The sequence below is a fragment of the Mixophyes fleayi genome, chromosome 7, assembly GCF_038048845.1.
Source record: "Mixophyes fleayi isolate aMixFle1 chromosome 7, aMixFle1.hap1, whole genome shotgun sequence".
In the NCBI taxonomy this organism is placed as follows: Eukaryota; Metazoa; Chordata; class Amphibia; order Anura; family Limnodynastidae; genus Mixophyes; species Mixophyes fleayi.
Window position 1 is genome coordinate 124,094,958 of NC_134408.1, and position 15,217 is coordinate 124,110,174.

Below are 15,217 nucleotides of genomic sequence, written 5' to 3' on the forward strand. Positions count from 1 at the left end.
GCCTTACCCCAACTATAAATCTGTCCCCACATTTTATATTTACCTCCCCCTCCAATGTAACATGGTTTTTCCCAAGGTGCAAAGTTACTCCTTTGTTTTGAATGCTCTGCTTAATGACTCAGGCCTGCCGTGACAGACATCATCCTTAATAACTCCAAATATGAATATCTCCATTCTTTTATTTTCATATATAAATATTATTTTTCTACTCTGTTTTTGATATATACTAAGAAAATATTATTATAAATATATCTATTCCTCTTAATAAAAAAATGTATAATAGATTTCACAGACCACTGTACGATACAAAAATGTTGGTGCAGTTTTCAAACATTGTCTACCTCCATTGGGGGAGGGTTGGGTTACCTCCATGTGTTCTGCTGATAGGGGGACAAGGTGAGTGCACCCTTTGATTTTATATGCTCATGCAGCGCCTAATGTCATGCTGCTTACGCCTCCCCCCCCCCCTCTTTCCTCTCCCTCCCCTCTCCCAAGTCCCTTTGCCAGGACTTCTTGAAGTCCGGTTATATTTCACCTATTCCCCGAAACCTTGTAATTCTTCCTCCCGGATTCACAAGACTTCCTCTGTTCACACAGCGGAATTATCTTTTTGTCAATTTATAGTATCTTTCAAACTGTCAAAATATAATGCTATCAATTTCTTACTTTTTTATTCTTATTTCTTTTCCTTCATTACTATTGGTGCACTTGACATCTATATACTGTGGAGGCAGCCATTTTGTGGGTTGAACCAATATTCATAAGACTGTATTCTATAAAATCATAAGAAAGGCCTTAGTGAAGACATAGTTTTCTATTAAATTGATAGGCTGCATTGTCATGAGTATTGGTTATCTCCACTCTGTATAGGTGACTTGTGCAATTTAAACGTTTGTTAGGTGCTCAATGGGTGCTGCCCTATACTGTATCTGGCATGGTTGTTCCCACATTCCTGGCTACTCACTGACTTAGGCTGAGTTACTACCTTCAGCCCCATTTAAAACAATGGCAATATAACAGATCATTTTCCCTTTCATTTTAAATGGTAATGCATTCCGGTTGACTTTCCGTGTCCATTCAAATTTATTGTTCATTGACATAAATAGGAAATCTCACTCATCTCACTGGCTTTTGTGACTGCCTGAAACCAGTGAGATTATTCTTGATGATTTCCAAATCGCCCTTTACTAGATCCCCCTGCTCTAAACTCCACAATGGAGAAGTTCATGATTTCTGTGATTGTAAAACGTATGGTGATTTGTTTTTGGAAAAAATGGAGATTTACATGGTGATTTGTCTTTAATAGCTTAGGTGAATTGTAAATTTCCATATAAATCACTTAAAAATTGGAGGTGCAGTGCACTGGGGCCCACTGCACAGATGTAGACACGTTGGGGGCCTCGGCTTCCTCCTCCCCACCTACCTACACCGCGGATCTACAGCTCGCTAGTTCCGGCTCAGAAGTAAATCTGCCACTAAATACAGTGGAGTCATTTTTCTAGCACAAAGTGCTTTATGCCTCTATGATGTCACTAGTTACATCATACAAAATAAGCCCCACCCCGAATCTGCGCAGGCCACACACTGAACCACCAATACCCTCCCCCAAATAACATGACCATACACATATTCAAACAAAGTCCCACCCACTTTCAAGTAAGCCATTCTCCTTCTGCGGTCTGCAAATTGGGACCGTCTCGTCAAAACTGGGGCTACTGGGAGTAATGCTTACTTTCACGTGAATATTGATTCCTCTCACAAAAAGGCTGCTTTCACTGTGTATTATAAAATTTGCAGCCCCCAAAAAAGACTGATGTTGTAGAAATAATACATGTCAGTATACATTCCCCATTTATCAGTGCGTATGAACATCAATCCCATTAATATACTGCATGCATCTAAAGCACATTTGAAAGAACATTTATAGTTAATATTCTTTATTGTCTTGCTGTAAAGATTTCTGGTACACATGTTTTTTCCTCTAATGCATTGCTAAAAATCCTTTCCGATAACATTGTTGTTCTACGTGGCTGATATTATTGCCTGTTCCGTATAGGTAACAAACTTGGATTTACCATTGACTCAGGAAAACTTCACAATATCTCTCTGGGTCAAGGGCAGGAAGGCATAGCAGAAATAGCAATGGAAAAAGCATCAAAAGAAGGCCACTGGGTTATACTTCAAGTAAGCCAATTCAGTCTGTTATAGAAGTGCTTCATTGCCAAGCTATGAAACTACACTTCTACAAAAATAATCTGCGCTTCTATAAAACACTTTTCTGGAATGAAAGTGGGTATATGTCCAAATATGTGGTTTTTTTTCCCTAAATGTCACACTATAGTTATTTTGTGCTGAGTGAAAGCAGGATTTTTATTTATTTTATGGACAATAGAATTAATCACAAATTGTGCATTGGTATTTCTTGAAATTGAAACATTTTCACAGTACTGTGACCAATTTCACTATCACTTGTAAACATGATGACAAAATGTATAGTGTCAGTATTAAATTCTGCATAAATTGCAATGGGCCTCAATTACAAAGCTCGAAACAGTGCCGAATCCTCTTTGGTCATGTCACACTCCTCAGTTTGCACTGATATGTGTGGATTTCCACCAAAATGCGTCGGGTTCCAGAGCAAGATGGCAGCATTTGAAGGTTTGCTAAATCTGGAAGGAATTTGGAGGGGCCAGGGTGTTTCTTGCTGAGGACAGAGTAGGCGCTCTACTGTACCTAATTTTGCGGACCAGTGCAAAAGAGAGATTTCATTTCGCGAAGCAAGATTATTAGAATGAGATAAGGTATGCAGTTTTAGGAATGTTCTTCCTTTGCAGAATGGTGCATAGCTATATTTACTCCACAAAAACATTTGAATTTTGCAGCTTCTACTTCGGTAGAGAAGTTCGTTACTTGCCCAATGTAAGAAAAAAGCTTCAGACACACACAAAAGTGTTACATGTAATAATTAAATAGTACTGATGACCCTCTAATCTCATGATTACTTTAGACCACAAATTAATCTAAACCAAGCAGTATATTAGGAGAAAAACAGAAATTTTTAGTGTAATGAAAGTGATAGAAGGTCGTACTTCCATCTGACATTTAGATTTTTGCACAGTTCTTACGTTTTTCCACCTCCTCACAAACCTAAGCACACATCTAACTTGCGGAGGCGTCTGAAGACCAGAAGTAATTTGATGTGCGCTGAGCAGACCAGATAGGTGCAATAATGCACAACCAAACTGATTAGCGGTACACATCCAGTATGATTCATAAATTAGGTCAATAGATTAAAGGCAGATAATGACAATTTCACATATTAACTGTTTAATCTCAGTTCAAAGCTATGGCTTTCAGAACACGTATCAAGTACCAAATATCTGGAATAATAATTATTGAAGCATTTGCTACTCTTTCAGTAAAATAATATAATCTTATAAATAAATTCCTGACTTTCTATAACAGCATTCATGGCCTCTCCCTCTCCCTATGACAGTTTCTCCCCATTTGAGAGAATACTCCCCTACATAATTTTGTTATTTAGTAATAGAACCCTTCATGTACTCAAAGGACATGAAAATTTTTAAAAGTGTGGTGCAATTTCAATGCCATACCTCCAAATACTCATATTTGATTTAGAATCCTGTACATTATCATCATTATCAGCTATTTATATAGCGCCACTAATTTTGCAGTGCTGTACAGAGAACTCACTCACATCAGTCCCTGCCCCAATAGAGCTTACAGTCTAAATTCCATAACATGCACACACCGAGAGAGACTAAGGTCAATTCAATTGCAGCCACTTAACCTACTAGTATTTTTTTGGAGTGTCAAAGGAAACCGGAGCAGCCGGAGGAAACCCACGCAAACACGGGGCGAACATTCAACATCCACATCTGTGTCCCATGTGGAAACATATGGCACATATAACTGACCGCCCATGGAGAGTAATTGTGTATTCTGATTGCACCTGGGCTTCAGGTTATCAAGTTCCTCCCCCAACCTGTGTCAAAAGTCAAAGGCAGGGATGGAATTACTGTAGATGCCATGTGTGCAACTGCCAAGAGACCCGGAGTTGGAGTGCCCCTGAACACCTCCTCCCTCCTCAGGTCCCTGTAGCACTCCATGATGCCCCCACCACTGCTCTAAGGAGAGCAAAGCAGAATCCTCTTCTGAGCAGAGAATATTCAGAAGAGACCACCACTCTTTGCTATGGAGCCCAGCAAAGCACTGAATCATAGAATTCAAAATTACAGCACAAATAGCTTACTGCACTGGGATTTTAGGCTCTCTAACATCAGAAATATGATGTGACAGAGAGGTGACAGTTCATCCTCGTGCTCACAATATAGGTGCCTACTTCCAGGGAATACCAGCATAAGCAAAAAGTAAACTGATGCCTAGTATTACATTTAGACTAAATGGTCTATATATAACAGCTTATAATTTTACAAGTCTAATATTTACTTTGGTACTACACTTACTAAGATTTCCCGGAACAGCTCTTGTAACCTATATCAGGTAGAGGTGTAAAGTTTGGCTATTATACACAAAACCTCCCTTACTGCTCTGGGCTGAATACCATCTAAGCACATAACCTTAGTCATATTTAATTTAGACAGATTTCCCACAAAGTCTGCTATAAATAATAACAGATTTATATCAAATTTGGTGCACTGAGAATTAGGCATGGGGGATTGTCATGTCACAATTGGGGTGTGACCATGTCGTGATGGGGCGTGGTCACATCCTTGGGGTGGAGCTAGTGCTTTTGAAGCCTTAGGCTGCCCCTTTCTCCCAACCCTCCAATCACCCATTCAGTACCACGAGCACCCATATGCAGAGCAGTGGTTGGCAATAGATTTCTCCTAACTTCATGACCAGCAGAACAAAGCTGTCCCAATCATGTTAGAAGGACAGAGCCCTCAAATCGGGATCGGGACATTTGGGAGGTATGCACACCCTACTGTATATTATAAGGATATTAGAAGTCACCTGGGATATCTGTGATCCATGTAAAAGCCCTGGGCCGACATCCTGGTGCTGTTATATGGTCACAGAACACCTCCATGACTTCTAATATCCCTATAATTTACAGTAGAGAGTGCATTGTGCCATATATAGTTTTACTTATTAATAGTCCAGTTTAACAAAACCCTAATTCCCAAACATTACAAGGAAATAAAATATCCTCTACTCCTTATTGATGCCCTGGTGCAAAATATGAGCCGGGGCCCAATGGTCACCCAGGTCACAATACCCTCACCCATCCTTTATAAAATCAGTCACACACACATTACACCTAGATCATTCTTATCCCGCTAGATTGTCAGCTCTCCTGACCAGGGCCCTCCCCTCCCTGTGCTTCCAGGACTGCATTTATGTGGTCTGCCTTACATGTCCCTATTTTATATATGATATTTTCCCCACTGGCTGGCACTGTTGCTACTTACAAACCAATGAGAATAATAATAATAATAATTAATAATAAGAATTAATAATGTCCCAGGGCTCTGCCCTCTGTCCACTGTCATCCCTCTTTTGCATTATCCACGCCTCCATTATCTGTCTGTCTTACTTTTGGAAGAATAGTGCCTCTTTGGATACAAATCCCCAATCCCTTTAATTTATATCTGATATACAGATCAGCATGGATGCAGGTATCCTTTGGCTTCCAAACATGTTGGTTTGGCTGCAATATGTACAATAGCATCCACCCTACATCCTGGTGTTTGTTATGTAGTTGTTTTAGTGCTTAGTGTGTTTGTAGCTGTATATAGTAGGCCGTCTTGTAGGACAATCTTAATCATAGTTTACTCATGTCTATGAACACAAGAAAAAATTGCATATTTTACATGTAAGTATTAATTGTCTCACTTTAAAATGTTGCATGGGAAATATATATGAAATAGCTATCTTTTCATATTTATAGATTCATATTTTCAGTTTATTTACATATAGAGATGCACGTTTAGCATAGGAATCAGATATCCTTCCATTTAATCAGTTAATACACATAGTTTACCTAGAAAATATAATTTAAGAAATCTTTTTTATTATTGTTATTTTAATTATTGTTTAATTTTTTTACAGTAATTTTTTTAATTATTATTATTATTATTATTATTATTATTATTATTATTATTGTCTTTTTACAAAAAACACCCTTTATTGTTTCACAGTATTTCAGAATTAGGGCTTTGCGAAACTGGAATCTTAATTAGTAAAATAAATATGGCGCTATAAGCTCCGCTCTGTAAATTATATGGATATTAGAAGTCACTAAGGAGTTCTGTGACCATATAATAGCATCAAGGGCCTCTAATCTGAGGTGACTTTTAAGATCCACAATCGGTGATGCATTATTCCTTATCAAACATACATTTCCCTAATGAACACTGAAATTCAGAATTATTTCATTGATAAGCAAATGCCTGTGAGGTTGAAGTCATACGTTTTCCTGTTTACAGAATGTTCACCTTGTAGCCAAATGGCTTAGCACATTGGAAAAATTATTGGAAAAATATAGCAGTGAAAGCCACCTCGATTACCGTGTATTCATGAGTGCTGAGCCAGCCCCAACACTTAAAGAACACATTATCCCACAAGGGATCCTGGAAAATGCTATCAAAATTACAAATGAACCCCCGACTGGAATGCTGGCAAATCTGCACGCTGCTCTGGATAACTTTGATCAGGTCAGTAAAATGTTATATTGTTCAGAAAGACATTAAATACTAATATCCACCTAAAACTTTTTTTTTCTACGGTTAATTATGGATCAACTAAAATGTTTATAATTGGTTATTTGTTTTTCTCAGACGAAGCATTAGAATTTCATGCGTATTACCTGTTTTAGGCTGTGCTAGATTTAATTTGTTTTTTTGAATAATGTTCCAGCAACAATATTGCTATTGGCGATGCCGACACTTGAAAACAAGTTTTATTGATCAGTTTTCACAGACATATTTTAAGCAATGTGAAATGTGTGCAAAAAATTTAATTCTGTGTATAATAAGGTGGCCTAGAATTGAAAAATAAGTGTTATGCATCTCATATGTAGTAATAGGATACCAACTAATTTGTTTTACTGATAGGCACAATTTTTTTCATTTTTTTATTTATTTTTACCGACTGACAGTAAATTTATCGATGTTTGTGAATCGGGACTACTAGACCTTCACCAGTTCAATGGCCACAAACAAGTTTGCGGTACAATCGCAGATTGCCCTACATTCAAATTTGCAGTTCGCCGTTCATGTCCGAGATTTGCATTGAAATTTGTGTTTTTAAATATTCTATTTAAAAACTACTTAAATTTTTTTTATTATTTTTTTTCATAAATTGAACTGCGAACACTACTGCATTAAAAGTTTGAGGTTCATCATTCACAGTTATAAATTTAAACATTATAAATTTATATATTATAAATTTATACATTATTAGTTATAAATTTATACATTTACTTGTATCACCTTAAGTTGAAATGTTTTCGCGTTGGTTCACACACTTGACTGGGACTTGTTCAAACCATATCGAACCTTATTCCCATTCTCAATTTTAGTTTTTCCACTGAATTCAGCTACTTTCTATGCTCTGTCTAGGTGTATACTGTAAAGCTTGTCTATATTGCTGTACCCATAAACCAATGTATTTAAAATCTCTAAATAAAAAAGTATCACATATATAAAAAAAAGTAGCTCCACTGTTCCTTTATTTTCATCAGTAAACTGCCCCAATCCTGTGTCTGGATGTGTGATGCAGAAATATGACAGTGTCTAGTGAGCAACTTTGTCATTTAATTTCTAAACTGCTATATATGCTAAAAAATATATTTTTTATTTCCACTGTAGGAAGTATAGTATAAGCTGTAGGATAAATGCATTTCAAATTGAATGCACTTGTGTCTTATTCCGTAATTGTGGTGCTTGACAATATTACTTGTCATTAGAATTAATATCTAAATCTCTGTTGCTAGCAATTGATTTCCACTTTTTATGTAACCACAAGCAGATTGTATTATTGATTTACCTGCGTGGCACCGCAATATCACCATACAGAAATATCACACAGTTAACACGTAATGATACAGTAGATGTAACGTCGTCTGAAATGCAGACAATATTATAATGCAGGTTGAAATTGACGTATCATTGACGGGTTAGTAAAGATGTGTGCTCGTTGCTCTCTTGCAGAACATTCTTGACCAGTGCACTCGCGAGCAAGAATTTAAAAGCATTTTCTTTTCATTGTGCTATTTTCACGCTTGTGTTGCTGAGAGGCGTAAATTTGGCCCCCAAGGGTGGAATAGAAAGTATCCTTTTAACATCGGAGACCTCACTATATCAGTGAACGTTCTTTACAACTATCTGGAAGCAAACTCACAGGTACAGTACCTCATATAAAGAGGCAATTCAATGTATTTATTTATGGTGTAGCAAAAAGCACCTTTCAAATCTGCATTTAGATATATTTGTTTGCAATATTTTTAATACTGTTTCATATCAGTACTGTAGATAAAAATATAAATAATTTGTTTTTAAATAATTTGGTTTTTTTGCTACATATAGATGAAATTAAACCATAGATAGAAGGGTGTACACACCTTTATATTTGCTAGCTTTAAGACTATAGCTTTTAGACTATTCATTCTTTATTTTATCCATAATTAAATACATGTTATGGATAACATTAAATGCACCCATATTGCTAATACAATTGCTGTATTTTGCCCTTGTATATTTAAGATTGCTGTTCCCAGGGTACTCTAGTACTCATCATCATTTATTTATATAATTCCACCAATTCTGCAGCGCTGAGAATATTTATCATTCACACCTGTCCCTGCCCTATTGGAGCTTACAGTCTAAATTCATACACACAGAGTCAGGTTAATTTTGTCCCATTGAACCTACTAGTATACTTTTGGAGTGTGGGAGGAAATCGGAGCACACCAACGCAAACACAGGGAGAACATACACAGATAAGGCCATGGTCGGGAATCGAACTCAGGAGCCCAGGGCTGTGAGGCAGAAGTGCTAACCACTGAGCCACTGTGCATTCGTTGAATAGATTAAATATGTATGCTATAGACTGATAATGGAAGATTTGGTGTTTTTTTTTTTAAAGAAAAACCTTGTTGAGGTAGTCACACTGAATATCCTTCAATGTCTGTAGGAAACAAGCAGTCCTATACATTCACTAAGGCTTTGTTCTCAGGTCCCATGGGAAGATCTCCGTTACTTGTTTGGAGAGATAATGTATGGTGGTCACATCACTGATGACTGGGACAGAAGACTTTGCCGTACATACTTGGAGGAATACATGCAACCCGATCAGGTTACTGTGTGAAGCCCATTAAAATGCAGAGTTAGAGCTCCCTCTTCTGGGAGCTGAGCCATAGAGATTGTCTTTTTTTATTTACAACAAGCACAATTATTGTGTTTTTGATTGCTGTAATGTACAGACATAGCATTGAGGTTTTTACAAATCAAGAAGCAAAAATGTTATACTATTTAGTTACATCAGATACATACACTCAGTGTCAGTCAACAACAACACACTCACACGTGAATACAGAGGCTGCCTAACACTGCTTTTAATATTTAAACATGAGGGGATAGTAAATCAAATATTATCTTAGTGTCGCCCAAGTACAGATCCTCTAAGAAGTTTAGTATTTTTTCTATATTTATTCTATTATTATTTATTTAGTATTCTATCTTAGCCTGATAACCCTCCATGTATTATTTTAATAACAAACATGAAATCACAGTTATGCTCACAACATGGTTTTACTTGAGCATAAATGTTTTCATTTACCATACAGATTATTACTTGGAATGCTGCTTCTAAACAATTCATGTTATTGGACTTCTTTCAACAAAATAACACATTTTGGATATAGATATATATATATATATATTTTATATGAAATACTGCACGTCATATAAATGCATTGCAAAAGTTATTGGGGACTGAACAGTAAGAAATCATATTTAGGGTCTGATTCATCAAGAAACGCAAAGTGAACATATTGTGTGTTTTTTTTAAAAACGTACATAAATTGAGCATACACACGTCCATATTCTACAAAACGCAGATGTAAAGATACGTCTGTCTATACACTGCAGAATACGTCCAATATATATATATATATATATATATATATATATATATATATATATATATATATATATATATATAATCTATAGGAATATAGAACGCACAGAAAACAAAAACTTTTCAATTAATGTCACCTGTTAATAATATAGTTATTATTATACATTAATGACAGAACATTAAACAATAAAAAAGTTGTTTTTTTCCATGAAATATATTTGAGAGGATTATCAATGTCTACTGTACATAAAATAAAATACATTTTTACAGTTGATCCTAATTGCAAACACATGTTCTAGCATGCAAACTCGACTTTCATCATTAGTAATCAGCACTTACACCTGACTTGTAGCTGGTGCAAGTGATACAACTGAAAAACACGTTCCATTGAGGTTCCAAAAGCTTGAATCGGACGTTGCTGGGTGAGCCGGAGCTTGGCACGCCCTTACTGTAAATTGACAACATGCGTGCACCCTCCCCGTTCCGCTCCTGACATTGTAGGCTGTAGTAAAGGTCCTCAGGGCTCAAAGATGAATTGGGCATTGCTGTGGTCTCTAGTTAATGGGTTGTTTCTGGGCATGCACAATGTGATTTTTGACAGGAAGTACGGCACGTATTGTCATTTATGTGCCTTAATAAATCAGACTCTTAAGGTACATTTTAGCTAAAATTTAACATGTTTTTGTTTGATAAAATTTGAATAATTTATGCAAAGAAGAATGGGGGGGGCTACAAGAAAAAAAAGAATTAAAGTACTGATCTCAGCTACCAAACCAGCCTACACTCACCTCTGCTTCAATTCAAACCAAGAAACCCATATTACACAGAAACAATGCTTGTTGCCAGCTAAGATATCTCATTGATCATAATATAAAACATTTCATAATACATGTTGGGTTTATGTCAAGAGAAGAATTTGTGGAGCAAGAGAAGACGTAAGTTACACATAGTGAAACGCTTACCAACCAAATGTCCCTTCTGTGGGACAACCCTGGATTTCTATTACAGAATTGTCTGTGGCTTAGTGATTGCGGGACATGGCTAAGTAGGTCTGGCATGTTAGTGGGCAGGCTGTGGAGACTTGCTTGGGCAGGCATATATTGAGTAGTAAAGAAAGGCGACCCTACAATGAGCCAATTTAATAAGAGAATCCATATGGCTGGACTGGGACTACAGCAATGACATTCAAAATACACCAACCCAAATACACGCCCGTACCTCCTTAAACGAACATCATTTTATGATGCACTTTGGGGGTATCTTTAAGTACCATACTGGAATACATAAAAAAGTATACAGAAAAAAAAGTTGGATTTGTACTCTATATATATATATATATATATATATATAGTTTGTGCCATTTCAGGTTCATCCCCACATGTATCTTACATGTTGTCTAAGGGTTGGATTATACATTAATAAGACTTTAAGTATTAATATTATTTTTGTTTACTTATAAGACGTCACAAAGGTCCACAATGCCGTACAATGGGGAGTAGAACAAAACAAAATGATTACATAGCACAGAATGAGGGAAAGGGACAATCTGCAGGGACAGAGCGTGAGACAAACCAGACAACAACGTACAGTGTAAAACTCAGTTGGACATGACATGGACATCAGGCAGAAGTAATGGACATGGGTGCATAGGCAGATAGGATGGGGTAGGTAGGAACACAAGGAGGGCCCTACCTATGAGATCCTACAGTCTAAATGGAAGGGGGTGAAAACAAAAGAGGGTGACGCAGAGTGGGTGTGTTGTGTGGGGAAGGTGGGCAATTAAAAAACAAACATCCACAGGGGAAAATATACTGACACAGAAAACACATTGCTACCAACGTTGTACTAAGTATAATAACTGCATTTCATTAAATGCATGCAAATAAAATTATTAAAATAAATGAACAATGTAATAAGAAGAAGCCCTCCCCCCAGCTTTTAATGACTGGTTTGATATTCCACAGCAAAAGACAAAGTTTACTGTGAAACTAGTAAACTAAACCGAGATGTTTGGAAAGCTGAAGAGTGTAAATAACTATTTCATTTAGGATCTTGTACAAATGCCCATGAAAGCAATTATACTAAATGACAATCATATTGCTGGGACAATCAAAGCTCTATGTGGCATGTTTAATTGTAAGGCAAACGTATCCATGATGGGGCAAAAACGATGTGGTGTTAACCTTCCTCATTACCCACATTTCCTGCTCAGTATTGTGTCAGCGACATCTCAGAGGGATAATCACTCTGCACACATGTAATCATCGCTCGAGAGATGTTCATTGAAATAAACATCTCAGGATCTTTTACACTGTACAGGACAGATATAAGGGTAATCCTAAATTATTATTATTTTTATATTGAAAGAGTAACAGTAAAGGACCACCTTATTAAAAAATATTATGTATTTTTAAATAAAAATCAGGGAAACACCAGAATATTTATTATTAAATTAAAGGATCAGTCAACCAAATATTAAAACAGTTTATTGAAAGGTTTAACCTGCCCTTATAAAGACATGGAAATAACTCAGTCCTAGTTGAGGCCATGGTAAAATGTTTATATGTTAATAAATAACTTATAAATTGTTGGTATACACAATGAGAAAAGAAAAACAATGAAGTATAAAAGTAATATATTGCCGTCCATGGATCTCCGAAGCTATAGGCTGGGTACACGCTACAGAAAATTTCTCCCGATGCAATAACCTTAACGATTTTACCAACGACTGAAGTCCAGATCAGCATTCTGATTTATGTGTACACACTATACACGTATTACACAATTTACCTTCAGATCTGTGCTCTTCATCTGTCATAACCATTGGCTGAAAAGATGGTGATTCTGCACACTCCATAGAGATCTATGGACACTGCTGGTATTGAGGTCATACACACTGCAGAATTGGAACAACATTGATCAACATTTTTAGTCTTGTTTAAAAATGAAATGAAATGATACGATGTGCTCTGCAACTATAGTCGTTCTTCGTGGGAGTGTACACACTAATGTGATATCGGGCCAAACGGTTGTTTATTGTGTTTTTGGCCCGATAATCATCTGAAAAACCTGTAGTGTGTACACAGCCTTAGTCCCAGCACTGGGTGGTCATTCCATAAATCTTCTGCTGGGGACACACAGTCCTCATCTTCCGCCATTACTGTATTCATGCATTCTTTTATCTACCCCTCCCCACAGGACAACAAACTACAGCTTCACATTAATGAAGTACACCTGTTTTATCTTTGGAAAACACAAGTGGGTATTTGTATTACTGCATAGTTAACACACTCTAAACACAGTTTTAGGCAACTATATATAATGGAAACAGGTGCTCAGAGTGGAAACAATGAAGAGGCTGTATTTATACTAGGGATGCTCAGGCTCGGTTCCCCGAGAACCGAATACACCCGAACTTAGCAGATCCGAGTACCGAGTCGAGCCGGCTCGGCACTCGGATCCGCTAGGTTTTCGTGCCCTTGGAATTGAAAACGAGGCAAAATGTCATCATTACGTTGTCGGATCTCGGATCTCGCAAGCTTTGGATTCCATAAGTACCACCCTCGACAGCGATCCAGCGCCATTTCACAGAGGGACACAGAAGGGGTAGCATAGTTCTTGGCAGTCTCTAGTGCAGTTGGACAGCGTCATAGGTAGAAAAGAAAGAGGAGGGGTAGCAGTGTTCTTCAAAGTCTCTAGTGACATTCAGGAGAGCTCCATTGCTCCATTGCTAATTGTCATTGCTGCAATATAAATAATAGGTCTGGCAGGCTTGGTCTTCTAAATCTGCAGTCACATTGCACTGTGTTATATAGGTAACATACAAAGAGGAGAGCTCCATTGCTAATTGTCATTGCTGAATAGGTCTGGCAGGCTTGGTCTTCTAAATCTGCAGTCTTTGTTTGAAAGTGTATGAAAATATTATTGTGACCTGTGAGGTGGTCAAAATTGACTGCAAATGACTTGAAATTAGTGTTATTGGGCTTAATAATAATATAGGAGGAAAAAAAAGCAAAAATATGTGATTTTAGGCAAAAATCGGGATCCAAAACCAAAACACGCAAGGGCAGTTTTGCCAAAACCAAAACACGAAGTTAATCCAGATCTAAAACCAGAACACGGGGCTCAGTGAACATTTCTAATTTATACATATATGGGCCTGATCCATCTTTGAGCGCAACCTCCGCAAAAGCTGCATTTTTTAATCGATCATGGAACATGATCGTACGTGCTCCCGTATTCAAGTCTAAGCGGATCTCAATGTACGTTTCCTTATGAATCCGGATATAAATACGCTCTGCATAAACCTTACTTGCTGTATGTTAACAGATAGCACACACTGCAGGATGCGACATGCATATGTGCAATATAAAGTCCCATCAGAACGCATGCAAAAGAAAAATTATGAAAATAAATGACAACTCATAATAAAGATGTGTTTGAAATTATTATTATTTTACATAAAATACATAAATAAGGATGCACACTGTACATACATCCATTTTTATAGTTCCCTTACTTGCATATACACGTTCTGTGCTATCTAGTGGCTATCACATTCCAGTCACTTCATTATATATATATATATCACATTCCATTCATCTACGTTTTCCATACTGCCACTTCTAAATTTCTTCTTCGGCCAATGGGCCAAAGCTGCCATCATTGGGCCAGCCAGCATAAGGGTTCAGTAAGGAGGTAGAAATAGAATGATTACCTCCCTGACCCAGTTACCACTGACACTGCCTTTAAAAATCAGTGCTGTTCATGTAAAACCGGTACCATGGGTAGCGTGTACAGGTATTCTTACCTCACTCTCCCCTTCCCTCCACCCTGTGTACATATGTATTTGGTACCTGTGTGTAATTCCAATATATTATTATTATTGTTATTATTATTATTATTATTATTATTATTATTATTATTATTATTATTATTAATAATATTTATTTATATGGTGCCATATAAATAAAACCATGCCCTATGGTTTCCGCAGTGCTGTACAAATACAAAAAAAAAACAGTAGACCAAAACAGTACAGGGTAAGACAGAGCAAAACAAGTAGAGCCAAGACTCCAAAAGCTTCAAGCAC

At 36.9% G+C, this 15,217-nt stretch overlaps 1 protein-coding gene across 1 annotated transcript in view; it reads left to right on the forward strand.

Annotated features, from left to right (window-relative positions):
* The window catches only part of LOC142098555 (dynein axonemal heavy chain 11-like), a 325,973-nt gene that overhangs the window by 283,809 nt on the left and 26,947 nt on the right, over positions 1-15,217 (forward strand). Inside the window, exons 74-77 of the mRNA XM_075181390.1 lie at positions 2,057-2,184; positions 6,474-6,701; positions 8,199-8,390; positions 9,223-9,342. Of these exons, the coding sequence (XP_075037491.1) occupies positions 2,057-2,184; positions 6,474-6,701; positions 8,199-8,390; positions 9,223-9,342 (668 nt within the window). The remainder of the gene's footprint in view (positions 1-2,056; positions 2,185-6,473; positions 6,702-8,198; positions 8,391-9,222; positions 9,343-15,217) is intronic.